Here is a 26116-nt window from a genome sequence, read left to right as displayed (position 1 = left end):
GCCTTTCTCTTGCCGGGCAGTCAGAGGACGGGAGCCCCAAAGACCCGTGACAGAAAGAGGGCTGGTGTTGAAGGGCAGGGGACAGCAGATGGCAGTGGCAAGTGCCCGGGGCAGCTTCTGCCCAGGCCACTGGAGCAGAAAGAGATGAAACCTGAGGGATCATGCTGGCCCAGGATTGAACCCGTGACCACCACACTGACCCTTCCATGGCTTCCACCCGCAGGACCTGAATGCATTTCACACTTCACCTGGATGGGAAGTTCTTCAAACATGCACCACATATCCCTCCACCCACTTTGTACCCATTTTACAGGTGAGGACAGAGACACCCGGAAGGAGACAGTTCCAAGACGGAGACAGAACTGTGCTTCCTCACCTTTCCATTGAGTGAAGCCTTCAGTCTCGTTCCCTGACTTTCACTCATGCTCTTCAGAATCACCAAAGGGACCATGAGGTTTTCTTCAAGGAGATTATTAGAATCCCAAACGGCAAATCGGGGAAGAGGTGGAGGCCACTGTGCACACGCACACGCACACGCACACGCACACGCACCTGTCTCCTCTCCTCGCGGAAATGGAGTTGCAGTACTGCAGTTGGCCACTGAGTGGTGCCTTTGGGCCACACACGTGGCTCCAAAGACCTGTCTCTGAACAGCAACAGCAAAACATGCTTAACCTTTTAAAAAACAACAAGTACATCTTACTTTGGGTGAAATTCGATGACAGATTGAATTCATTTTCCACCGTGTTGTGTTTCAGGTTCTCTTGTCCCCACCCTTTCGTTGACTTGATGTGTGATGCCCGTGGTTGGGCGGGTCACAGGGCCAGGGGCCTGTCCTGTCAAGTTGATGGGGAACCTGGCCTGGCTTGGTCACAGGGCACAAGTGTGCCATCCACACCTGAGCCCTGCTGAAAGTCCTCCCCAGGGCTGTTTTGGAAGCCATCTCAGGGCCTGGGAAGTTATTGCCCAACTTTGGCTCTGGTTGCTGCTGCTCTCAGCAGAAAAGACCTCACACCCAGCTCTCCCAGTGGCCACTGCCAAGCTGACACGGAGCGGCTTATGACAGGCAGATATGGATGGATGTGAACAGGAGGCTTTCTCCCCACTGCGCCTGGAGAATCTTCCAGCAGAGGTTCCCCATGTCTGCCCCTTCAGCTTTGCTCCAGATGAGCTTATCCTCAACCCACAGCCATTTATTGAATGCCTGCCATATGCAAACACCATGCTGGGAACCAGCTCATCTGTAACGTGAATACCTGGGTCCTTCCAGCTCAGATATTCTTTATGATTCCAAGGTTCTTCCTGTTTCTCTGTCTTTCCTTCGTTTGGATGCCTCTAACTGATCCTAACCAGATGTGACAAAGGAGCTCACTTTTGTCTGTGTCATGGCATCTGTGTAGAGCAACGGTTCTCAGCCACTGGTGCTATCACCTCCAAGGGGACAGCTGGTAATGTCTGGAAACATTTTGGGTTCTCACAATTTGGGGAGGGGTTGCCACTGACATCTGGTGGGTAGAGGCCAAGGTTGCTGCTAAACCCACAATGCCCAGAGCAGGCCCCACAGTAAAGAATTGTCCTGCTGAAATGGCACTAGTGCTGTGGCTGAGACACCGTGATGTGGAAGGAGAGGAATATCTTCCTGGTAACCAGGAGCACAGTGACCATCTAATGTGTACTTCTGTTCAGTTCTTCACAATAGCGGAGCACCATTTGTCTTATCAGCAGTCCCTACGGCCTTTGTTACCTGGGTAGTGGCCGTGGGAAGAGTGCAGCAGAATGGGTCTCATGGATGTCAGTTCTGGGGCCATGTTCAGCAGAATCCACAGGCTAAGTCCCCTGGAACTGACTGTCTTTATACTTCCACTTCAGGTTCTGGTTGGCCGTCCAAGACCTCAAGAAACAACCCCTACAGGATGTGGCCAAGAGGGTGGAAGAAATCTGGCAAGAGTTTCTGTCTCCAGGGGCCCCAAGTGCAATCAACCTGGATTCTCATAGCTATGAAATAACCAGTCAAAACGTCAAAGATGGAGGAAGATACACATATGAAGATGCCCAGGTTTGCTTAACTACTCGAATGGTTCTTTCAAAAGGTGTTCATTTGTCCACTCTACCCACCCCGCCCTTTAACCTGAGTTCAAGGCCTTGTGTGTAGGTGAGAATTCCAGGTTTTATTATTTATAAGGTCATCAATGGAAACCATCCCAAAGAGGTGGGAACAATGAAATTCCAGGGGGATAGTTTTCCTAGATTAGTTACATTATTGCATAGAAATAGAAATTTACAGTTACATGCATTATCTTTTCCAGGAAAATCTCAAAGTGTTTTACAAAATCTGAAGTCCTATAGTAATTCAGTAGTAGAATCCATAACACAACATCATCAAAGTGGGTATATGAGCTGACAGGGCCGTGGGTCAAGCCCACATCTAACCATGAAACCCACACTCATAACCACCCCCCTACACTGCGTCCATAGTGATCTCCAACTACAGTAGTCCCCCCTTATCCACAGGGGACATGTTCCAAATTCCCCCTGGATGCCTGAAACAGCCGATAGTAACAAATCCTATATATACTGTGTTTTTTCCTATACATGCATACCTATGCTAAAGTTCAATTTATAAATTAGACACAGTAAGAGATGACAACAATAATTAATAATAAAATAGGACAATTAAAATCATATACTAAAGTTATGTGAATGTGCTCACACTCCCTCTCTCTCCCTCTCCCTCTCCCCCTCTCTCTCTCCAGTAATTTTTACATTTTTTGGTTCAACCTATTACTGAATCTGTGTCACCGTCCTTCACTTGCAGTAAATGGCTTGGTGTCACTCGTTTGGCCCGAGGATTCCTTGCTGAAGTCTTTGCACAGGCTCAGCACGTTGCCATCAACTGGAACAGGCTTTCTGTCCAGGCCTCCCCCCACCACGCGACGCCTCTTCCATCCTAACTCAGCACTCATCACGCTCCGCGGCTGTGCCCTCCACAGCCGGAGGTGCGACAGCGAAACAAGCGTGAATTTCTTTCTCCTTTTACACATTTCACGATGGAAGATTCATTCTTCCCGTAGATCTTAGCAACCTCAGCATAACAACCTTTTTCCCTTCTTTTTAAGGTGAGAAGTTTCACCTTTTCACTTAAAAGAGGCGCTTTGCAGCATCTCTTTGGTGTGTCCAAACTGCGAGCATCACTACTCTTTCGCTTGGGGGCCATTCTTAAGTAAAACGAGGGTGACTTGAACACAAGCGCTGTGACCCTGGGACAGTCGATCTGATAGCCCAGAGGACTACAGGGTGGGGAGTGTCCACGGCGAGGGGACGCTGCACAGTGAGGATTCACGTCCCCGTGGGATGGAGCCGGCCAGAGCGAGATTTCATCACGCTGCTCAGAGCAGCGACAGTTCAACACCCAGAAATTGTTTATTTCTGGAATTTCCCATTTAATCTTTTCAGACCACGGGTAACACAACTGCAGCAAGTAAAACTGCAGATAAGGGGAGACCGCTGCAATGTCTGTGGGAGGCAAACCACTCAAAGTCTCTACGGGCCCCTGCAGGTGAGTGAAACGAAGAGGCTCGAGGAGATGTGAGCCGAACCTTACGGCCTGTCGCTGGGCGTAGGATGACAGCGGGAAACAAAAGTGAGGGGCCAGGAACTGAGAAACGGACTCGATGCTTTTGATTAGCGATGGCACCCCCCAGCCCTTGCCTGCAGTTTTGGATGGCTTCCGTTTCTTTCGCCTCACCAGCATCTGCGCCCTGACCGTGCCTTGCAGGGCTCAGGGTCCCCCTCCTGGGCTTCCTTGCACCCTAGAGCTCTCCCCTTTGAGGCACCTCATCCATTGGTGACACTGTCCGTTTCCTTGTCATTTCCCCCACTAGCCTGTAATCTCCTTGAGGGCCGAGGCTTTTGGTCATTCTTTGTGGCATCTTACTGCGTTGCACAGGGCCTGGAATAGAGAGGTGTCCCCAGATCGTAACCACAGACAGCAGCACCCCCATATCCACAGCTTCCCTTTCCATGGTCTGTTACCTGCAGTCAACCACGGTCCAGAAATATTAAATGGAAAATTCCACAAATAAACAATTCATAAGTTTTAAATTGGGCGCCGTTCTGAGTAGCGTGATGAAATCTTGCGCCACCCAGCTCTGTCCCATCCAGGAGGTGCCTCGTCCCTTTGTTCAGCATATCCACGCTGCCATAGACTCTCCCCGTTCATTAGTCACTTAGTAGGTGTCCTCAGTTATCAGATCGACTGTCGTACCTGTGTTCAAGTCGCCCTTATTTTACTTAATAATGGCCCCAAAGCGCAAGAGTGGTGATGTCGGCAATTCAGATATGCCACAGGGAAGCCACCAGGTGCTTCCTTGAAGGAGAAAGGTAAAAGCTCTCCACTTAATAAGGAAAGAAAAACCTCGACTGCTGAGGTTGCTAAGATCCACAGTAAGAATGAATCTTCAATCCGTGAAATTGTGGAGCAGGAAAAAGAAATTTATGCTCATTTTCCTGTCGCAGCTCAAGCTGCAAAAGTTACAGCCATAGTGCATGGTAAGTGCTTAGTTAAGGTGGAAAAGACATCAAATCTGTGAGTGGAAGACAGGAACAGAAACGTGTTCCGATTGAGGCCATGAGTCGCACCAGAAAGCATGAGTCTATATGAGGACTTCATCAAGCGATCCCCTGAAACGAGTGACACCAAGCCTCTTGCTGCAGGTAAGAGATGGCTACACAAATTCAGGACTAGGTTTTGACCAAGAAATATAAAAATTACTGGAGAGGCTGTGCCTGTGGATGAGGGAGCTGCTGCTGTATTTCCAACAGAACTGAAGACGTTGACTAGGGTTTGTTACTATCCATGGTTTCGGGCATCCACTAGGGGTCTTGGAACGCATCCCCCCGTGGATGAGGGGGAGGCTACTGTATATCTAATTTAAGACACTCAGAAGCACCAATGCAAATAATGGCATGAAAACACAACCAGTGTCCCTTATTACCTAGATTTGCCGTGTCATTTGCTTAGAACTTCAGGATGGAAACACCCGCCAACCTCAACACGATAACTATCTTTTCTTTCACCCTGGTCATGAACTCCACTGAATGCTGTACCAGGAAGATTTTCCTCTATGGAGTTTAGTGTCTTTGTATGAAATGACGAGTCTTTCAGACCCTTGGCAGCTTCAAAGCAAAATATTTGTCATGAGAAATCTTTTTTTTCTGATGGGCTTTAGTATATGTATGTGTATATGCTCCTGAACACATAGCGACCTATCCTGGTGAGGAGGGAGATGGAGAAGCTCCATGGGTGATGGAGACGCTCCTTAGATGAATGGCCTAAAGCACAAAGCTCAACTCTTCATTACTCCTGCGCCAGGAAAGGGATACTGGTCAGAATATGATGCACTAAGCCTGGTGTTATCTCTCTGAGCATGACATTAGGAACGAATTATTTGAATGTTTTATGATGAAACTTGTAAATGTTGGAAAGTGGAAAGAGCAGAGCAACAAATCTTTATGGACCTTCTTCCAGCCTCAGCAGTCAATACAAGACTGACCTCGTTCTATCTGTGTTCCCCCTTACTTTTCAAGCAAATTTAAGTACATATATGTGTGTGTGTGTGTGTGTGTGTGTGTATTTTCACATATGTATAAACCAAGACATTAGATAATTTTATCTGTAAATGCTTAGGTACGTGTCCCTAAAAGAAACTGACCCTTTGGTTTCACTACCACAGTATCATCATCACACCTTAACAAATAGCAATAATCTCTAAATATCATCAAATGTCAGGCAAGTATTTGAATTTCTAATAGTTCCGTAAATGCCTTTTTTTAAACCCCTATTTATAATCAGAATCCAGATAAGAGCCACACATTCCGGTAGACTGACCTGCCTTGTATGTGCCTCTTAGTCTACAGGTTTCTTCTGCATCTCCCTGCTCCTCTCCCTGCTGCCTTGCGATTTATTTGGTGAAGAAATTGGAGTCTTTGTCCTGTAGAGATTCCCACAGTCTGGAATTTTCTGAGTGCAGCCTTGTGGTGCTATTTAATATGTTCTTCTACCATCTGTATTTCCTATAAATTGGCAGTTTGATTTGGATATTTAATCATATTTACGTTTGATTTTTGTGGGCAACACTACTTCTTAGATTGCACTGTGCTCTTTTGTGAGAAGATCATAATGTCTAGTTGTCTCTCTTTTTGTAGTATTAGCAGCCACTGGTGTTTATTGCTTATGTCCACTAGTGAATCAGGGGTCATAAAACGGTGGTGGTCTAATCTTATCACCCTTTCTTCTTTGATTAGCTGGAATGCAAATAATCGAATACCCCTATTACTTGATTACCTAGTAATATGGGAAAGATAGGATAAATGTTTGACCCTCCCCTTTATTTGCCAGCTTTCAAAATAATGAGTGTTTTATTATCATTGTCCAATGTTGGCCAAGTAGGATTTTTTTGTTCTGTTTTTAGTATCTCTATAAACTTGTAGATTTAAACACAGTTGATGTGTTTTAATCCATTTTGTTTATTATTGTTATTGATGGTTGAATTGTGCTGTCTCTGGCCAGTTGTCACCTTCTCACGTGACCCTAGTACTAGCCTGATGTTGTTCAGATAACAAGGAAGCAAAGACGTTCCAGGCCCTGCCCCAGACCTGGAATCAGCCATTCCTCCAGGGATTCTTGGTTTCTCTGAGAGAAATGGTCTTTAGAAGCCATACTCTGGGCACGTGGGGATGCTATTGTTCCCGAGTTGGTCATCACTTCTAGGCCTCTTCAGTGGACAGAGCTAGGAAATGTGTGGCTGTCGTTTGTGATAAAAATACCTCCTGTGTTCATACTGATACTTTCTATTCAAACTGAAAACTACAGGGGATTTTACTTAACCTCTTACATCTGTGCCTCCTTTCTCTACGCTGAGAATCCTGGTTCTCAAGGGTGCGTGGCCGATAGCCCTGGCACTTCACACCGTTGCTCATTAGCTTTGTCCTGCGTTGCCGCAGAGCCTGGAGATCGTAAGGCCAACGCCAGCAGCAGCAGTGCGATTCTCGCCTGGTGCTCTCGTTGCTGCATAGCCTCCACTGCGTGGAACACCGTGGTGTACTCCGTCAGTCCTCTCTTCTTGACATCTGTGCCGTTTCTAACTCAAGAAGGGTTTGATGGGCAGCCTTGGGAAGCTGGCAGGCTGTGCCTTGACAGGTTTCTGAATACACAGCCTTCGTTGGTAGAGTGCACTGCCATTTCCCAGGTACTTCCAAATACACTGTATCTCGTTCTTGAGGTAGACTGGACATGAGGGTGCCCTAAGCATCCCTAAGTTCCTCGTTATCTGTTAAGATTCGTCTCCTATGAATCCAAACAAAACACTCCTCCTAAGCCAATTTCTGTTTTCAGCCCGTTCCCTTTTGTTTGTGTTTCCACCATAAATGTACCAAGTGCTCCTGACTAGCGGTGTGACCTTGGGCAGGTTACTTCAACTCTCTGAGTCTTCCTTTCCTCACCGGTAGGACAGAGATGCTTATGCAGAGGGGCAGAGAGGGGATTAGGTGAAATGAAGTAGGTCAACAATTAAAAGTGTCTGACCCACAGTAGGATAGGATAAATAGTCACTATCTTATTTTCCTAATGTTAATGTTTTTATACTTTTATGTTTAACATATTTGGTGAAGAAATTCAAATTGCATGTAGCCTTAGCACCCAGACATAACCTCTATTTTAGTGTATTTTCTTCCTTAATTTAAGTGTATAGGGTGATTATGCAAACAGGGTGATTCTGTAGCCCACCTTTTACACTAAACCTAGGGTTGGTTAAAAACTAAACTTTTTCTATAAAGGGCCAGGCAGTATAAATTTTAGCCTTCGTGGGTGACATGGTCTATGTCACTACTACTCGATTCTGCCATAGCTCTACTGTAACAACATAACAGTGTAAATAATATAAATGAGCGGGCACGGCTGTGTTCCAAAATAACTTTATTTATGGACAGAGTCCAATTTCATATAATTTTTCATAAAATATTCTTCTTCTTTTGGTTTGCTCAGCCATTTAAACATGTAAAAATCATTCTTAGCTCACAGGATATAAGGAAAGAGCCAGTGGGCTGGACTTGAGCAGCAAGCCATGGTTTAAGATCCCTGTGCATGAAAATCATCGAGATGCTCAAGAAATCCAGAAAGCTAGAGATAAAGGGGTGGGAGTGGTTCATCTTCGCTTTATGTGGGAGAACAGATTAGAGGAGACTCCGTCCTGGTGTGGCAACAGCAGCCCCCCAATCTGCAGAGGTTTCTGCGCCGGGTTGAGACTTGCAGAGTGGACCAGGGAGAAGTCAGCCAGTACATGACGCTGTCACGGCCTCGCCCTTCCTGGCCAGCACTGCCACCTGCACCAGCTGCACGGCTGTGATTCTGAAGTTCCCAGGCGAGGAAGGGAGGTTAGATCCTTAGCAATCCCTGGCCAGCCGGTACTTGCACCCCAATCTCCCAACCTGCAGGCCCAGGGTCTGCTGTTCACATCGCACGGCCCCTAGATGGTTAGTGCAGAGGGCTCGGCTGTTATGCTGAGAGCTGGGGCACCTCTGATCCCCAGAGAAGGGCCCAGAGCCAAGGGGCAGGCTCCGATTCTGATTCTGCCACACACTTCGTCTAGAACTGTACATTTAAGTCCTTCCAGCTTGCTCTTCTCAGTTTGCCCATCTGCAAAATGGGAGTGGTGGCACCTAAAACCTGGGATCGGGAGTTCTGGGTGGCTTCCTCAGCCGGTCACAATGGTTCTCAGATCCCCCCCACAGTGGTCAGAATGCCGATGGAAGTATGAGCATGTGCCCTATTATTAGGGGTCAGTAGCCAGATGAAGGCCTAGCCAGATTTATGCACCCTTTTTTTTTTTAATCTTCACCCAAGGATATTTTTTCCATTGCTTTTCAGAAAGAGTGGAAGGGGGGTGGGGGGGACACATTGATTGGTTGCCTCCCGCATGCACCCTGGCTGGGGCCAGGAATCGAGCCTGCAACTGAGGTAGGTGCCCTTGGCTGGAATTGAACTCAGGACCCTTCAGCCCACGGGCCAACACTGTAACCACTGAGCAAACCGGCTAGGGCTTATGGATCATTTGAAATGGGGAATGGGGGTGGGGTGCAGGCTCTCTCTGAGGGTTCGGTTTTCATTTGACCACATGCATTGTTATAGCAAAGTTAATTGCCTGTGTTTGCTTCCTGTGGAAATATTTCACAAGCTACCCTGTCAGCACAGGCCGAGCATTTGCACTTGTGTTTTGCTGATCCATTTGGCTTTTTTGAAAATTTGGGCCAAGACCAAATCTTCCATAAAGGTCTGTGGGCTGTGACCATAGCCCTCAGCTGTTTGCTGTGTTGTTCCAATATCACAGATTTAGCCTTGTGAGAGGAGAAAAAAGGAAAAATGGGCCATGATTTTTTTTTAAAGGACTCGGTTCTTTATGCCAGGGATTGAAATCTCTATTCTCAACTGTGGGCATCAGAGGACCTGCATTGCCACCCACTTGCTAAGTGGTCTCAGGCAAGGACCTTCACCTTGTGCTTTAGTTTCTTCATCTGTAAAATGAGGATAGTGTCTTCTCTTCAACCTTCTAAGGATTTTTGAGAAATCAGATGAGCTAATAGCCCTGAAAATTCTATAATAAATAAAAAGTGCTGCATATGTGTACTCACAAAAGTTAATGGCTCTGTCCCTAAGGTCTCATAATTCCAAGCTGAATCAGAAAAGAGTTGTCCCAAGAAGATGCCTGCTCTTGAAAGGAGCTCTTGGGGGAAATGCAGAAGAAGTCTATGGGAGCCACATTCGTGGGGCCCAGAGGGTCATCCTAAGGAATCTGAGCTTTTCACCCTGAAGAGAGTAGGAAAGCTTTGAAGGCTTCGAGCTAGAAGAGGGTGAGTCAGATGGTGGCGGGCAGAGTGAGCTAGAGCCAAGAGACATCTGAATCTCGGGACATGTGATCTAAAGCTTTGCTGGCAGGTTTGGAGGACAGGCTGAAACAACAGGAAGCACTGAGAACCCAAGGCTTCCTCTTAGGGCATTCACCTCTTCCCAGAGCCTCCAAGGCTGCAGGAGGGAATGAGAGTCGGCTGGCTGGTGCAGGGGCTGCCTCACTTCAATTTTAAAAGTCTCAGAGTATCAGAGGATGTTCCAAGGACTGTGTCCCTGCATCCATTCAAGTCGTCTCTCTCCCCATCCATCTATTTCATGAACGTCCATCCTCTCATTGAAGGTGGGAGACCTTGACCTGTGAGCTAGGAAGTTCTATACTGAGGGAAACTGCAAAGGAAATAGAAGGCACCATTAGGCAGAGCTTGTCTAAGAGCGCATCATTCTCTACAAACAAAACAAACCAGGCCTAAGAAAACACTTCACTAAGATTGGGTTGGATTGGATTGGATTGGAAATCTGTTTATCGAATGGATTGACAGTTGAATGGGGTGGACCAGCCCAGCCCACTGGCTTTGTTCCCTACAGGTTCTCATGTAGGCTCCCTAGCTGTCCAAGCCCCACTATTTTCCTGACCTATAGTATCTGCTGAGATGCCCCACCCCTCCTCGCATCTGCAGCGTCTGAGCCTCCAGCACCTCTGGATATAAAAGTTCTTTGATGGGAGTAGACATTTGGTCTTGTCTTCTTTTCCATTTATACGTCCCTACAACACTAAAGTAATGCTCTGCACATGGTTGGGTTTTTAAAAAATGTCCTTGACAACTCAGCCCAGAGTTATAGCACTCTCAGCTGTACTTATCATTAAAAAAAGGAGTGGGGGGCAATTTGCCCCTTGGCTTTTCACTCTGAAAAATCTTGCCAACCAACCTTAGGGAGCATATACAGTAGGTGATTAATAAATACTGGTTAAATTAAATTTCTACAATATGCCAAGTCAGCAAAATTTGGAATACCCATATAAGGTATGGATGTTCTAGGCTCTGGGAATATATACAGATACAAAGGAGGGTCTCTTCCCTTAAGCAGACCTCAATCTAAGTTACCAAAACTCTACCTGGCCATCAGCTGTGCATGGAATGACCAAAGAGCAACCTCAAGGCCAAAATGAGGTCAGGATAACACAAGAGCTGAGAAATACACCCTCAAGTCTACACCCACCTCAAGCAGACAAGAAGCCTTTAGTCAGAAGTTTTTATTATTACCTAAACTTAGACATTTAAAGGCAAGTTGATTAAGGAACGCAAGGCTTCTAACATTTGCATTGTTTAAACACCAGAGCCCACTGGAGCATATGTTTATGTTCACGCTCAATGACTCAGAAGTCAAAGTCTTCTGGCCTGGCGAAAGCTCTGCATCTTTGCCCTGGTGGTGGAGGTGGTGGCATTGTGTGCCAGGATCACAAGACTGCACCAAGTTTCCTGATATTAATCCTCGATTGGAGGGCATTTCCTGGTAGACTTCCCACGCCAGACATATTTTAATAAAGAATGCCCTGGCTCTGCTTGCTCCAGGAGTTACTCATTTCATGCTGGGGGAGGTTTTATTTTGGGAAGATGAACCACAGAGGGTGGGATGCATTTTGAAAAGAACAAATCAGTTGTTTGTGGTCAGGTTCTGTTTATTACCACACAGGCTAGGAGTTCCTGAAGAGAAGGCATCAGAGAGCTAAATTCCAAAATGTCTTTGTTGAGGCTTCAGGGCATAGATTTCTTACACCAAGCCCCATGGCCTTGAAGAGGAAACGGAAACACCTAAGTGAACGCCCCTGGTGTTTGGGTCAGTACAAGGCAATATGCAAAGCTGTCCTTGAAGCTACTCTTACCTAAGGATAGGGTTTCAACAGCATCAATATGCTGTGCCCTTTGGCCTGTTAAATTGAGCATGTTTATAGGGATGCTTTGCAGGGCAGAAGCAAATGATAATTTACTCTTACACTCTTTTCTGACTCGAATGCTGCAATACGTGGAAATGGGCCCCCATGTCCTCCTTAGAAGGACAGAGAAATCCAAGTGGGGGCTTCTCATTTTAGATCCACATGATCCTAGGCTGGTCATCCAAAGCTGCATCCATGAGGAGAAGAAGCTGCTATCTTTGATTCAGCGGACGTGGTGTCTTTTCTGTTGCTTCTTCTGCATTTACTAAGCAGGCACTGACTCGAGGTCCACATCCAGTCTTCACCTCTGTGCAGTCCCACCCTCTGTTCTCCCGCAGGACTCCTGTTGAAAAAGATGTTCATTTTCCTTAGGCTTCAGCTAAGCATGCCTCAGGTCTAAAGACCTTTGGATTAAGACATTCAAGAGTCTCTTGAAAGATGAGATCTTCTGGGTAACTTTCTTTGATACAGACTTGCTGCTTATGACTTCCCAAGGGCCCCAGTGAGCCCTCAGAGCTTTGCCAGGTTGGGGCCTTCCTTCTGGCATGAAAGACAAGTTGCACACAACCTGCAATGTGAGAGACCAGAGCCTGTTCAGGTCACCCTGGGTGACCTGTCCCTTACTGTCACTGACAGGTGGTAGTGAATGGTTCCCCAAAGGGAACAGTGAGCAGTGCCTGCATCTGCTACTAGGATGGCTCAGATCAGGACTCGCGAGGAAGCCCTTTCTGCTGACCACACGATGAGGACTTTGTCTCAGCCATGCAACACTAACTCCCCTCGAACCCCCAACTCAAGGACAATGAAAAGCAACATGTCGCAAGGGAAGAGCGTGAGCTCTGGGGTCACACAGCTCTGGGTTCAAATTCTAGCTCTGTACTCGAGCAAGTCACTTAACCTTTGAAGAGTTTTTGTATCATCTGTAAAATGTGTTGGTTTAAACATAAGCACCGATTCAGAGCAAACAACAACAGCAACTAAAATAACATAGCTGGGCCCTGCTCACCTTTCCTCCTTTCCCAGGAATCTTCGGCTTTGGTCTCATCCCCAGGCCCTCTCTGGCAAGGACAGTCACACCAGGAAGGCCGGTGATGATTATTACCTTACGTGACTAGTGCTTTCACTTGTGTCTCCTTGCTTGATTAGGTGATAGACAGGGCTGGAAAAAGGCAGAGTCAGGACCTGAATCCAAGCCTTGAGCTGCCAGCCCAGCTCCCCTGGGACCACCCCACACAGCAGCCGCACATTCTGCCCCACAGCCCCATCGTTCTCCAAGGGACTGCAAGGGACCCAACAGTCTCCAGAGTCTGCATGTCGCTGCAGGAAGCTCGGGGACGGAGGGCAGAGACGAGGCTCATACACCTGCAAACGGAAAAATAGAACACTTGAAACGCACAGGAAGGGCTCTCGGCAGCTGTGCGAGCTGCGTGACACTCCAGCTGAGTGGCTTCCCGTCCCTGGAGGACCTTCTAAGCTGGGAAGTGAGATCTCGGCTGTTTCAGGGACCCACAGCAAAGAGGAGACAGAAGGGTGTTCTTAAGTAGTTCAGCTGCTCCCGCATGCCTAGGGCCCAAGGCCTCGGGCAATTGTCTGACTACTTTTCCAACGCTTGGGAGGGTCACTGTGTTTTGTCTAGAAATAAAGGCGATTTCCAAACGAGGCTGTCCCAGCAAAACATCAGCTTGCGGCAGGTGTGGTTTTGAGACAGCTCGCCCCCTCCAGCTCCCACGTGTGCCGTGGACCCTGCTGACTCCAGTTGCTTCTGCTTCCACCTTAGCCTCCCAGGCAGGCCAAGCTCCCTGTCCCAGGGCCTGGGCCAAGCCCAGGGAGGGAAAGGAGGGTGGAGAAGAGAGTCCCCTCTGGGAAATGTGGCCACGACGGTCCGTATGATATGACTAAGGGCTCTAGAGCATCAGATTCCCAATCTCCAGAGAACCATCCTCACCCTGCAGTGGGCACCTCCCCCTGCGTCAGGAAGGCAGCTATGGACCCTCGTAGTTCTGCTTGTTCATAGTCAGTTCAATCATCTCTTCTTTAGGAAGAGAGAGAGAAGGGGGGAGGCAGAAGGAGGGAGGGAGGGGAGAGAAAAAAGAACAGAGAGGAAGGGAAGGAAGGAGAGAGAAAGATAAGATGTGGGGGGTGAGCAAAGAAGAAAAGAGCAAACTTCTTTCTCTCTAGCCTCTCAGGAATTTTCATGGGGGGCGGGGGGGAGCTGGTTTTACCAGTGGCTCTCTTGCTCTCTGCAGATTCTGGATATACATTTCCCTTTAAGACTGGTTGTCTGCAGAGCAGGGGAAACAAACCAGAACCCACCCTCCTCCCCCATAAATCAATAGAGGTCACTGCCAAGAGCTTTGTACACTTGCTGTCCCTGGCAGTGATAAACTCATTGCATTTGGGAACTGGCCAAAGACCCTGAGTCCTATCTTAATTCTCATTCCCAGAAAAACCTCCGCGCTCCATTCACCCACCCCCTGTTTACTGTCTTTGTGTTTCCAAGACAAAGCTGGCAAGGAGGAAGCAACAGAGTCCCATAACTGGGTACATCAAAGGCTCCGTTGCTTTGCTTGGGGGAGGAGAGGCGGGTGGAGGAGTCGTGGACCCATAGACTGTGGGAAAGGAAGGTCCAGACCAGAGGGGCCCCGAAGTCACGGCTCTGCAAGGGGCACAGGAGATCTGCAGAGGTTCTTGATTCTGCTTTTCTCAGACCAAGCCTTGCATCTGCTGTTGTTGCTTTGGTGGTTGCTGCCTCATGGGGTGATTTGAGACGGCCCTAGTGATGGCCAAGAGCTAGCAACAGGATTGGCAGAGTAAGATCGCCTTGTGCAACCTACCTTCAACAGGTCATGTTCTCACTCCCTGCTTTCTTCCCACACCATCCCCACCTTGGTTCTGGCTTTGAACTTGGCCTTATGACCTGGGGAGGACAACAGCGGTTCCCAAACTGCTCCTCTGACCCACATCGACTCCCCCACCCCCAGAGTAGACCACCATTGTCTGCTGCTCCTTCTTCCTTGCCGCTGGAGGGTCCTTTCTGCTCTGATTGACCAAACTATACGGCAGCAAGACCACAGGCAGCCCCGCCCTCAATTCCCTATTCTGTCTGCTAAGATCTTCCTACCTTGATGAGGACCCCTCTGGTTGATAGACAACACTTTCCCAACCTGGCCCGGTAGGTCATCCCGTTCACACCCATTCACAGCACTCTCTACTTGCACTTCTTTGTAGCCTTTACCGCAAATATGCCCCCATATTTACAAAAGCAAGGTGTAACCCTACTAATGGGAATGGGCCCCTGCAAGGAGCCAAACAAAATTAAATAGTCGCTTGGGCCTGTTGACTTTGATAGTAGCAGTGGATGATCTTTGTGCATCTGTTGTGCCTAAGGGTATCTTTACTACAGCAGGGACCTCTTCTGTCTTTTCAGGCTGTAATCTCAATGCCCGACACAGGGCCTGGCACCTACTACTAGCTGCTCAATAAATGATTGCTGGAATGTTTGTGTGCTTAAGTGTTTAGGCATCTGCTTTATCCTGTTCTTTTTTAATTGATAAGTTTTCTTTCAATGGACTAGGCTTTTCCTGCCCATGATGAGGCTGGAGGAATTAGCTGGAATGGGAGTGGAATTTGTTGCCGAGGCCAGAAGGACTGGGCTAGGAGAGGCTTCCCTAGTCCTCTTGGGGTAACGGGGTATTTTGCGAGACATACCTGGGAGTTTAGATTCCTCTGAGAAGCAAGAACAAGACGCAGGGACGTGTTGCCTTGGACAGGGATTTAGAGAGGGTCCAGGCATGACTGACAGCCCTCTCCAGATGATTCAGGAGCCACCTGGCTGTGTTGGCCACACAGTAGTGATGCCTGAGACAATAATAAGGAGACAGTGAGTCATTTTCACTCTGCTTTAACATTTGTACTTAAGATTTAAATGTTAGGACAATTTAAAGAGACAAAAAATGCAAACAAAGACCATCATGTCCCTCAGTCTGGGCTCCAAGACCGGGTTGGACATATGGACTTCCCTGGAGCTGAGCGTGATCCCCACTCTCCTTCCACACAGAGAGCAGGAATTGATCCCATCATAAACCAAAACAAGTATGGAGCCTGCAAACATTAAATTCAAACAAGCATCTCACTGAACCAAGAAACAATGTAAGTTCCACTAACATTTGACCTGTGTTGGATGTGATGCATAGATGAGAGGAAAACATATTGTTCCCTCAAGGAACTTAAAACTAGAGTGAGCCTGATCTTTGTCTGAAATGTGCAGAAAAACACTTATTGAGGCATGTTCTCACTAAATGCATTAAATCAGAACACATCTGGACTATCCAGGCAGGCTCGGATCCAAGCCACTGTTTAATTCCGTTGGCTCCTTGCACTGGGCCCATTCCTATGGGGAGGGTTGCACCTGCTTTTGTAACTACGAGGAAGAGTGAAACTGGTGCCCAGATAGCTCTGCATATAGTCCAACTGAAGGTGGGTAGAGAGGGATTCACCTGTGGCCAAGGGGACTCTTGCTTTCTGCATTCACTTTCTTTTGCAGTGGAGAGGGAGAGGGTCTTGGAAAGCCCTTGTCATGCCTCAGCTTCCCCTGCGATGTGCCAGCAGTCTGGCCAGGTATCTCTGAAATGTTCCTATTTCCCACCCCTCCCCTGGGAAGAGTGCGAGAGGAAGAGGCACTTAAGGACCAGTCCAGGGCTCAGCTGAGCCCCGTTTCCTCGCTGAACAGCTCTGCATTCTCCCAAGCACTAGGGCTCTGGTCCAGCTTCATAGGGTGAACTATGAGTGTGATCAGGGAAGACGCTCCCCTACCAGGCCAGCCTCTGCCTGACAATCCCCCCTGCCCTCCTCACAGGTCCTCTCGGGACAGCCAGGCTTTCCTGTACAGCTGAGCTATATTCCATTTCAACTGATAAATAACCCTTTTTCAATGGACAGACTCCCTCTTAATGAACCAGGCTTTCTCTGCCCTTAGTGAGGACAGCTTTTAGGAAGGGACCAGGAGACTAGAGGGATTAGCTTGAAGTCAAGGGTGAAATTTGTTGCCAAGGCCAGAATGTAAACACCTCTCCGAGCACAGGGGAAGAGAAGGCACCAGGCCACAGCATCTGCCCTCCTGGATGTGAGCCTTGGGCCTGGCATATTTGCCCACGTACCCTGTGATCTGGTTCCAAGGACACCCTTCCAGGATGAGATGGTGGCCTTGACGTAAACAACTGACCCAATTGTATAGTTGCATGTGGAGGTGTGTGTTTTTTTAATTAAACTTTCTATTTTGAGATGCTTCTCAATTCACACGCAGTTGAATGAAATAATGCAGAGATATATCATTTATCCAGTTTCCCCTAAAGGTAACATATGCAGAACTATAGTACAATGTCATAACCATGATATCAACATTGCTACATCCACTGAGTTTATCAGATTTTCTGGTTTTACTGGTACTCGTGTGTAGTGTGTGTGTGTTTAGCTCTGTACAACTTGATCACGTGTGTAAGATGTGCCAAGATATAGAGCTAATTTATCGCCGTAAGAATCCTTCTATTGTCTTTTTAACCACACCTCCCTCCCCGCTCTTCCCCTCTCCCATCCCTAACCTCTGGCAACCACTAATCTGTTCTCTGTTTCTATAATTTGTGATTTCAAGAATGTTATGTCAGTGAAATCTACAGCACATAGCCTTCTGGGGCTTTTTCACTCATCGTAATTCCCTGAGGTTTATCCACTTGGTTGGGTGCATCAGTAGTCTTTCCCTTCTCATTGCTCTGCCCATGGTTTAATCACTGAGCAATACTGTGCCTTAACATGGCACCAAGGACATGATCCTCAAAGGTCTTTAATTCGGAGATAAGATATTCTCTGTTCGGTGTTTCTGAGTAGGACAAAAACATAGAACAAGCACGGTGCAGGTTTTCCTAAGCACACACAAGCTTACCTCGGCTCCTTGTTTCTTCCTAAATTGGTGGGCTGGTTGGGTGGTAATTCCCTGTAGCCTCAGTTGACAGTTCCTTCTGTGTCTTCGCCTCCTTCCTTCCCAGGAGCACATCTACAAGCTGATGAAGAGTGACAGCTACGCCCGCTTCCTCCGGTCAAACGCTTACCAGGACTTGCTGCTGGCCAAGAAGAAGGTATCTTTGGAAAGGGCAGGCTTGCCTTTCTTAGCCTTGCCTGCTGCTTGCCGCTGGTGTGAAATGAGAATATCATCCCTTGGGTTTTATTTACTTTCTCTTTTCTCCTTTCCCTTCCCTATCTGCTCCTACTCCACTGGAAGACAGTTAGGATTGTCACAGCCCCGAGGTCCATGGTGTGGCATCCTGTCTCCATGTGCTCATTACCCCATCTGCGTGTTCTGCCCACAACAGGGAGTGTGACCAAATACTAAGGCCACAGTGGCTCAGGACAGAAGTACCAGGCTGGCAGTGACACCAGTGAGTCCCTTAGAAAACCAGGGAAGGCCCCTCACTACTAAGTCCAGCCCACGTCCCACAGAGGGTCCTTCCATGACCAGCTCAGAGATGATGGTGAGGCAAGGACTGAGGCAGCCACCTCACTGGAGAGAAGACCTTATAGGTTTCCAGGGGGCCATCTGGCACCTGATGTCACTGCTGGGATTGTTTCCTCCTTGACACCCCCTTCCTCTCCCTCACCCACCCACAGTGTTTGTGGTTCCTTTTCACCAAGAAGTAGCCGTATCCTAGCTCCTCTGTCCCCCACTTAGAATGATGTCATGGTTCCCGGCAGCCCCTGGCACCTGGATTTGGGGGCCTAGAGACCCTCAGTGTACAGGCGGTGAGGGGTGACCAAAGCACGGATGAGCTCAGCTGGGTCCTGGGAGGAGGGAAGGGAGAGCCGAGAGGGGCATGGGGTCCAGGAAAGAGGAAGCACGAGAGACGGTTAGTGATTCCAGTCTGCCTGCAAGCCCTCCGCACTTTTCGGCTCTGATCCAAGGCCTGCATGTGGTTAAGTGTGTCCCTCCTGGCACCAAGTTCCACGACTTCTGTGCCCTGCCACTTAAGGAACAAACATAAGCACCTTCATCCTTTCTTCCCTGCTCCCAGCCATCCAAGCCCAGGCCCTAGGCATGTGATTACCCACTGGGGCTGCCTCAGCCACGCAGTCCCTGTCTCTCTGTGTATTTATTTCGGCCTCCTGTGCCAGGATCCTGTCTGCGTATCTGGTTGGTACCAAATAACTCCAGTCTCGACTAGCATTTAGGGAATCTGCTCTCCGCCCTTAGGGAGCCCTGAGGACATCCCTGATAGTCTGAGGAACAGTAAGGGACTTCTGGAATATCCAGATGGTCAGAAACCCAGCTTTCTCGGTTGCCTGCACCCCTTTTCATCAGGTGTCCTTCATCAGGTGTCACTACTATAATGGAAATGTGAATCTTGGCCTCTTGCCAGTTCCCTTGCAAGAGGAGGGAAGTGGCAGGGCTCTGACAGAGGGGGCTGATACCCCACAAATATCTCTGATGCCCATTTTTTCAAGGAAGGTTATGGAGACTTTTGCTATCTCCAGCCCAAATCTCATGCGAGAATGTCAGAGTAAGTGTTTCTTATATCTTGTGTCTCAAGACTCTGAAATCCTGAGGCTCTAGCAGTCTGAGCAGTCCGGGCTTATCTGTACACCCAGAAGCAGCCAGAGGCCATTCAGTCTCCTTGGGGGCTTGAGCAGGTCCTCCCACAAGAGGAAAACTTCTCAGAGGAGGTCACTTGAATGAGAAAGGAACCCATGGCCTCCCTGTGAAATGTTACAAATGAAATTCATTAGAAGTATCCTCCCAGCCCCCAAATTAAGGGACATTCTTGTGGCAGAAAATCCTTGCAGATACGGGCACCCTTTCCATAGCCAGGGGTTAACTGTTTCCATAAAAAGTGACAAAACCTATTTTCTCCCCATTTCCCCTGAGGGTCTCCAGTTGTGGACTGGATTTGTAACTTGGCACTTTCAGGTAGGCCTTGAGTATCTTCTGATTTCAGGGATGGGCTTGCCATGGGATATAAATTTCCAGGTCATAAAAGGTATGTGAGAGTCACACCTCCTGCTAAGAGAGGGGATATGAATGGGCCTCACTTTTCTGCTGAGAAAGGTCTGGAGACACAGCCTTCTGGTCCTTCATCTCTGACTCACCTTCTACGCTAGTACAGAAGATGGGGTTAGTCACTTTGACATGCCAGGTTTCCAAGAGCCAGTGAGCTGGGTTTTGATGGCTCCTCCAGGACAGTTAAGTACCAGTAACTGATTTTTCCAGGCCCACTTGGAGGGGGCTGTGTGAGACAGAGAAACCCCATTGAGCCAGACCAATGGCTCCCCTCTACAAGCAGCAACTCAGTCGCCAGAGCTCAGGAATGATAGGCACAGAATGCTGACTGCAGGGCCTGGGCCCACCTGACTTGAGCCAAATGTATGCCACCCGGGCCGCCCACTGTACTGAAGCTGAGTTCTGCCATCCCCAGAGCAGAGACTTGGTGTGGTAGTCAGGACCAGGCGTGATCCTTTGGTCCCTTGTGCCAGGAGAGAGACCAGCCTGGCTCTGTAGTGCTGGGTCTTTTATGTCATGCTTTCCTTCTGCAATGTCCTGTGTGTCTTCAGGCAGCCAGTGAGGGGACAGGGGCATCACTGCCAAGGGATCCCTCTGACCTGTCCACACAGACAGGTGGCAGCTCTTGGCCTGTCCCCTTTGCTCCCGGCACATTCTGCACACCCAAAGACACCTGGCTGCTTCTTCTGCTCCTTAATTTCCGTTATTTGCTGAGTGCACGTGTGTGTGTGTGTGTGTGTGTGTGTGTGTGTATGCGTGTCCATGTGAGTGTATATTCTCTCCCGATTTCCCGGCCTCAGGGCCCTGGGACAGAACTCTAGGATAAACTAGCAGATCTTTGGAGTGTAATTCTCTCCCCAAACCCCTTGAGCAAGCAGAAAACTTGGGGAGAGAGTCAGCTGCATACCACACCCCTCCTCCTCTGATAGTAGTGCACTGCCAGCCCTTGGGAGTGTTCAGGGCTTTACCTCTCCTGTCCCTGTTGGGGGCCCTCAGCTAAGAGTTTCCCAGAGAGGTTCCTGAGCCTCCTACAGCCTGCCTGGGTAAACCGTGGAAGGGGTCACCTGCCTGGGTACTGAGAGAGCATTTTCTCGCCACAACACTCCTCTGAAGGCCAAGACCCTTTGCAAAAGACATTGGCAGACCCTCCTTAGTCTAAGGACACAGAATGAGAGTCATTAGGGGGCCACTAGGGAGTCACTGAAGTTAGCGAATTTTCTAGCTGCATCTGAGCGAGAAAATCTCAGAGAAAATCGTAACCCAGACCCTCAGCCACTTCTTAATGTCCCATCAGCACTCCCTACACACCCTGGGGGCCCTGAGAGCTAATCTGTCCTGCACCCCCACTTAGGGCCCCCAGATGGCTGCCTGTGGGCTCAGGGATACAACCAGCAGGGGCTCCTGCACATGGGCCGTGCCAGTGGAAAGCAGTGAGCAGGGCAGCTCCGACTGCTGACCGGGGGCCCCCGCAGAGCAGCGTGGCTCCTACTGAGCCCTGAGGAGGATTAGTGAACCCTGGAGAGGCACGCACCCCTCCCCTCACTCTCCAGGGAGCAGCACCACCTCCTGTGGGCTCCCGGTTCCTGACTCCCCCTCTGACCCTCGCATACAGCGCTGGCTGCTTCTCTTTTCCCGTTTCTGCGCCCTTTCTGCTTTTTTGTCCATTAGCTGCCGCTGTGCTGTTTGGAATCCACGTGTAAGCTGAAGATTTTTTTTTCTGTATTTTTCTCCCTACCTTTTTTTTGTTTGTTTGTTTGTTTTTCCTAAAGCCAGAAAGTGAGCAAGGTCGTAGAACTTCCTTAGAAAAGTTCACTCGCAGCGTGGTAAGTTCAGCTGGTTTCATTCCCTCGCGTCCCTTTGGTTTTCTCAGTTCTTTTATGTCGTCCTTTCCCTCGGGATGGGAGGGAGTCCAGTGCTTTCCCCCTCAACACACCCCTTTTTTTTTGCAAGTGTCTGCAGCTTCACTTCCAGGGATGGATTTGCAAAAGACCAAGAGGCTGCCTCTGCAGAAGGTGCACCGCCAGCCTCCAGCTGCGCCTTTGACCTTCGGCAGGGCTCTGAGGAGGAAGGACCCGCCCGCAGCCCTGGGGGCTGTGCGGTTTGTGCATCTTCTGCAGCAGCCCGGGGAGAAGGCCATCGAAATCTCTCATGAAATAAATTGGCTCAGAACCGTAGCTCAGCTAAAAAAAAAAATTCCAAATTTCCCTCGGTGAACTCTGGCAGTCACATGGGAACGGGCTGCAAGCCAATGCTGCTGTGTAGGCAGCTTTCGCGTGTGCAGGAGGTGGCCGTGCTGCATGGGTTCTGGCGATGTGGTCTAGCCTGGCGTGTGTTAGTGGCATCTGCATGAGTGTCAGCCTCATCTGCATAGTGTGACAGGCTGAGGAGGGCAGGTAGCTCTGGGGTGGAGGGGGAAGCAGGGCCCTGCACCGTCCTTGTGCTCCCAGGGGCAAGGCCTTGAGGGAGTCAGGATGGGCTGCAGGTCCACTGTCCCTGTAGGAAAGTGGCCTTACCCCATGCACACTCAGTTTAGATGGGGTGGAGATCGGCACAGTGGCACATAGGAGACCCCGTGGTAACAGGTGAGAGTGCTGAGTGAATAGGTCTCCCCTGTGGTGGGAGATTCAGTTTTATGGTCTACAGAGCAGCACAGACCCATTTCCCCTTTCCATGCCGTTCTCTGCAAGCTTTGAGCATAGGGCCTGGTACACAGGAAGTATTCAGTCCCACTCATTCGCTTACTTGCCATTCACTTACAAGCTATTAGTCATGGGCCCCAGCCTGCACTGTTAACATCAAACCGGAGGGAACCAATGTGGGAGCTGGGCAGCAGGGGTCCCACAGATGGAACTGGCCACATCTCTCTTCCTAAGGGTAGAAACCCACTGAAGCCAACTTGCCTTTTCCCACTCTGTTGAAGAAGAAAGTCCTTGTAAAACCTGAGTACTGTGTGATTGGTATCTTTATTTCATCCCTATAAACATAAACTCTACAAAATCTGGCTTGAAAGCCACCTAGTTGTTTACCTACCATAGCTAGATGCATGTTAACTGAATTTAAACATTATTTTGAACTTGCTAGATGTAGGCATCATAGTGGCCCAAGTAGATGGCAATTAAAATATGGGTGCTCGTCTTTTCTCTTCTTTGGTCTTTCCTCGTGAGAAGTCAGAACGTGTTGGTCCCCAGTCTGTCCTTATGGCTGGCTTTCCATGTCCATGTGGCTTCACCCCACAAGAAGGTGCCACAGGCTGTCAAAGGCAAGGCCTATGGGAGGTCCTCCATTCCCAATGGACTGATGAAAGTGTAGGAGCCCATTCCTGTCTGTCTCTTTTGAGGCCTGGATGTGTGGCTGGAGGATGTTTAGGGATTTTGTTGACAAGCCCAGAGTGTACTGTGAGGCAACTTGGACTGTTGGTGGAGATTAGAAAGCAGAGCTCCCACAGCCCCATGGAGGCCCTTCAGGTTGACGCCTGAGCGAAGGGTGTGAGAGAGGAAGACCGGCATTGAGACGAGACATCCAAACATCTCTGAGCTGCTCTTCATGAGAAGTGGGTATCAGGCAAGGCCAAAATGATGTCAATGAAGCTCTGTGAAGAGCATTTATTGATGTCCCTTCATCCCAGAAGTGGTGTCGGTTCAGTGGTCCTCCAAGGTCTGTTAGCAAAGCGTTTGGAATGAGAAAGCACCAGACACCTTCCTGACGCCTGAAGTGTGCATGTGGGAGAATTTACAGAGATGTTTTCAGGGCCAGCTGAAGAAGAATCTCCCACACTCCTGAAATTTTTAGCATCTGTATGATAAAAGGCCCAAACTTCAAAAAAAAATAATCCTAAATTTCCTGCTATTCTTTTATGAAGACTCTAGTGAGTGGTGCGTTCTGATCTTTTAGTTCCAGTGGTGGAAATGGGGATGGATTTGCGCTGACTCCTCCATGCTCCTTGTGCTCTTGGGATGACCACATCCCCACAAGAGGTGCTGAGTTGGAGGTAATGGCCCATGGCTGTAGAACAGTGGCAGCTCCCAGGGTATTTGGGGCTGGATCCCAAGAACATGGTCTCAGCTCAGGATTCTAATCAAATGGAATTAACCAACCATCCAATATGTCTTGCAACTTGATAGCCATTTTCTAGATATAATATACATAAAGTGCTTGATTTCTATAAAGAAGGTCTACACGAGTATTTCTTCTGCTACATACTGTGACTTATAAAAGCCAGTGAACGTCTAGCTCAATAGCATTGTCATGGTGCTGGGACAGATGTGTAGAAAGACCATCCATGTTGTGGGGCTAATAATGGAAAAATGAGGGAGTGAAGCTGGGCAGCTCTTGGATCAAGGACGTGAGACCAGCTGCTGTTTAGGACTAACTGGTGGAAAGAAATGTTGATCTGGGTGTTTGGTTAGCTCAGCCGGCTAGCTTCTTATCAAGACTGACTCTGAATCCAAAATTTCTCCCATGCCAGTGTCCTTTCTTTTCTTGGTAAAGTAGCAACATCTGGAGAATGCAAGTTCTTTCCAAGTCTCAGGTGTGTCATGAACAGAGGGATTACCCTGTTGAAGGTGGCAGTACCCCCTATTTCATGAGATCCTGGAGAGTTAATGCAGCGCATGGGCACTGCTAGGGCCATGCTCGTTTGGGTGCAGAAGGGGCCTTGCAACCCCCCCAAAGAGGCAGTGCTGGGTGAGCTTCTCTTTCCAATAGAAGTTCCCTTCTGATTCACCCAGACCTTGAACATACAAAGCAAATGTCTGGGAATATGTGGTGCCAAGCATTATGTCGTTTGGTGGACTGGAACCACCAGGCCTGCGTGAAGCCCTGTATATGCTACAGGGAAGGCCCAGGTTCAGAACCAAACATAACTGAAAGTTAAGACATGGCACAACTAGCCTCTACTGCAGTTATCAAAACCAAAAAACAGGACTCCCTGTGCTGGGCGCAGCCCCACAGGTGTGCAGCTGGCTAAGCAAAGCCCAGGCTGGATTTCAGCTCCTATTAACCCTCGGCTGCCCTCATGCAGTGAGCAACACACCATGGTGGTCCTGGCCCGAGGGACCCCACTCTCAGGAAGAGCAGTAACACAAAGCAGCTTCTCAAAGGGGGCCCCAGACACAGCCTCCAGTCAAACGAATGGAGCCTGTCTCCCCCGGGCCCTGTCTGCTGGGAAGGTTCCTCTTGGGGCAGCTGTAAAACATGAGAGCCGTAGTCGGAAACATCTGGCCCACCACTGTGGGTTCCCTCTGCATCACCTGCCACCTCCTATTTGGGTTCTTTGGTGGGAAATCCCAGGCACTGACTGGGGGAGGGGGAAGGTTCTCAAACTAAAGACCACTTCCTGTGGCTCAGCCCCGACCAGCCTGCCATTCCCAGCCGTCTTCCTGAGCCTGCGGTTGACCAGCGAGGGTGTGGGGGTGCCAGAGCTGCAAGGCTCACCCTCCCCGTTATCTCTTGGGCATGCTCATCACTTCAGGGTCCACTGCAGAGTGGGGAGGGCCTCACCAGGAGGTGACTCTGACAGAGAGGACCAGGGGGACACATGGGAGGAGGCGAGACGAAGCAAAGGGCTTTTTAGCCAAGACTCAACAGCAGCAACTGGATTGTCCTTTTGGGATGGTGGCCGAAGTCATCCAGTGAGAACTCCAACCTGGAGAGGAGAAGCTCCTTGTGTACAGTTCCATGGAGTGATAGTGCTTAAATTAGGAGAAGTGGCAGCTCCAAGTGACACTGGCATTGGATTCCCTGGACACCTTTGCCTGGGAACTCAGTCAAATCCTCAGCTGCTCTCTTGAAAGCCTCATCAGCTGCAGCCCTGGGCTCCAAAGATGGGAAATGGGGTTGCTGGTGCCTAAGCCAGCCACCCAGGAGGCCACAGAGGAGAGCAGAGATGAGAACCAGGGCCAAGTGTGCGTCCCCCCCTAAGAGAACATCACAGCTAAGCTTTGTCAAGGTGCTCCTTGGAATTGAAACAGCAAGGCTGAAGGAGCCTTGGCATGTGCCCACTGGCATCTCTGCAATAGGCATTTCTGTCCTGTCTGCCAAGGAATGCAGCAGGAATGTCAGATGGAGACCAGGAAGCTCTGGGAGCCAACTGTCACCCACCCTCCCCCTCCCCCTCCCCCAGCTACCCTCCCTCTCCCTCTCCTCTTTCCCCAGCTAAAAGCCAAAGAACACTAATGAGAGCTAAAAACTCAACAGCTCATCCCCTCCCCACCCCCTTTCAGGTAGCTCTGCAAGAAGAAAC

General features: G+C 49.1%; 1 protein-coding gene across 1 annotated transcript in view; it reads left to right on the top strand.

The window, feature by feature from the left end:
- RGS6 (regulator of G protein signaling 6) overlaps positions 1-22152 on the top strand; it is a 101206-nt gene extending 79054 nt beyond the window's left edge. Inside the window, exons 13-15 of the mRNA XM_016208144.2 lie at positions 1870-2056; positions 17873-17962; positions 21645-22152. Of these exons, the coding sequence (XP_016063630.2) occupies positions 1870-2056; positions 17873-17962; positions 21645-22088 (721 nt within the window). The 3' untranslated portion in view covers positions 22089-22152. The remainder of the gene's footprint in view (positions 1-1869; positions 2057-17872; positions 17963-21644) is intronic.
- The last annotated feature ends 3964 nt before the right edge of the window (positions 22153-26116 follow it).

This window comes from Miniopterus natalensis, chromosome 1 (assembly GCF_054644295.1).
Source record: "Miniopterus natalensis isolate mMinNat1 chromosome 1, mMinNat1.hap1, whole genome shotgun sequence".
Classification (NCBI taxonomy): Eukaryota; Metazoa; Chordata; class Mammalia; order Chiroptera; family Miniopteridae; genus Miniopterus; species Miniopterus natalensis.
Note: the sequence above shows the minus strand (reverse complement) of the source record. Positions and strands in the feature narration are given on the sequence as shown.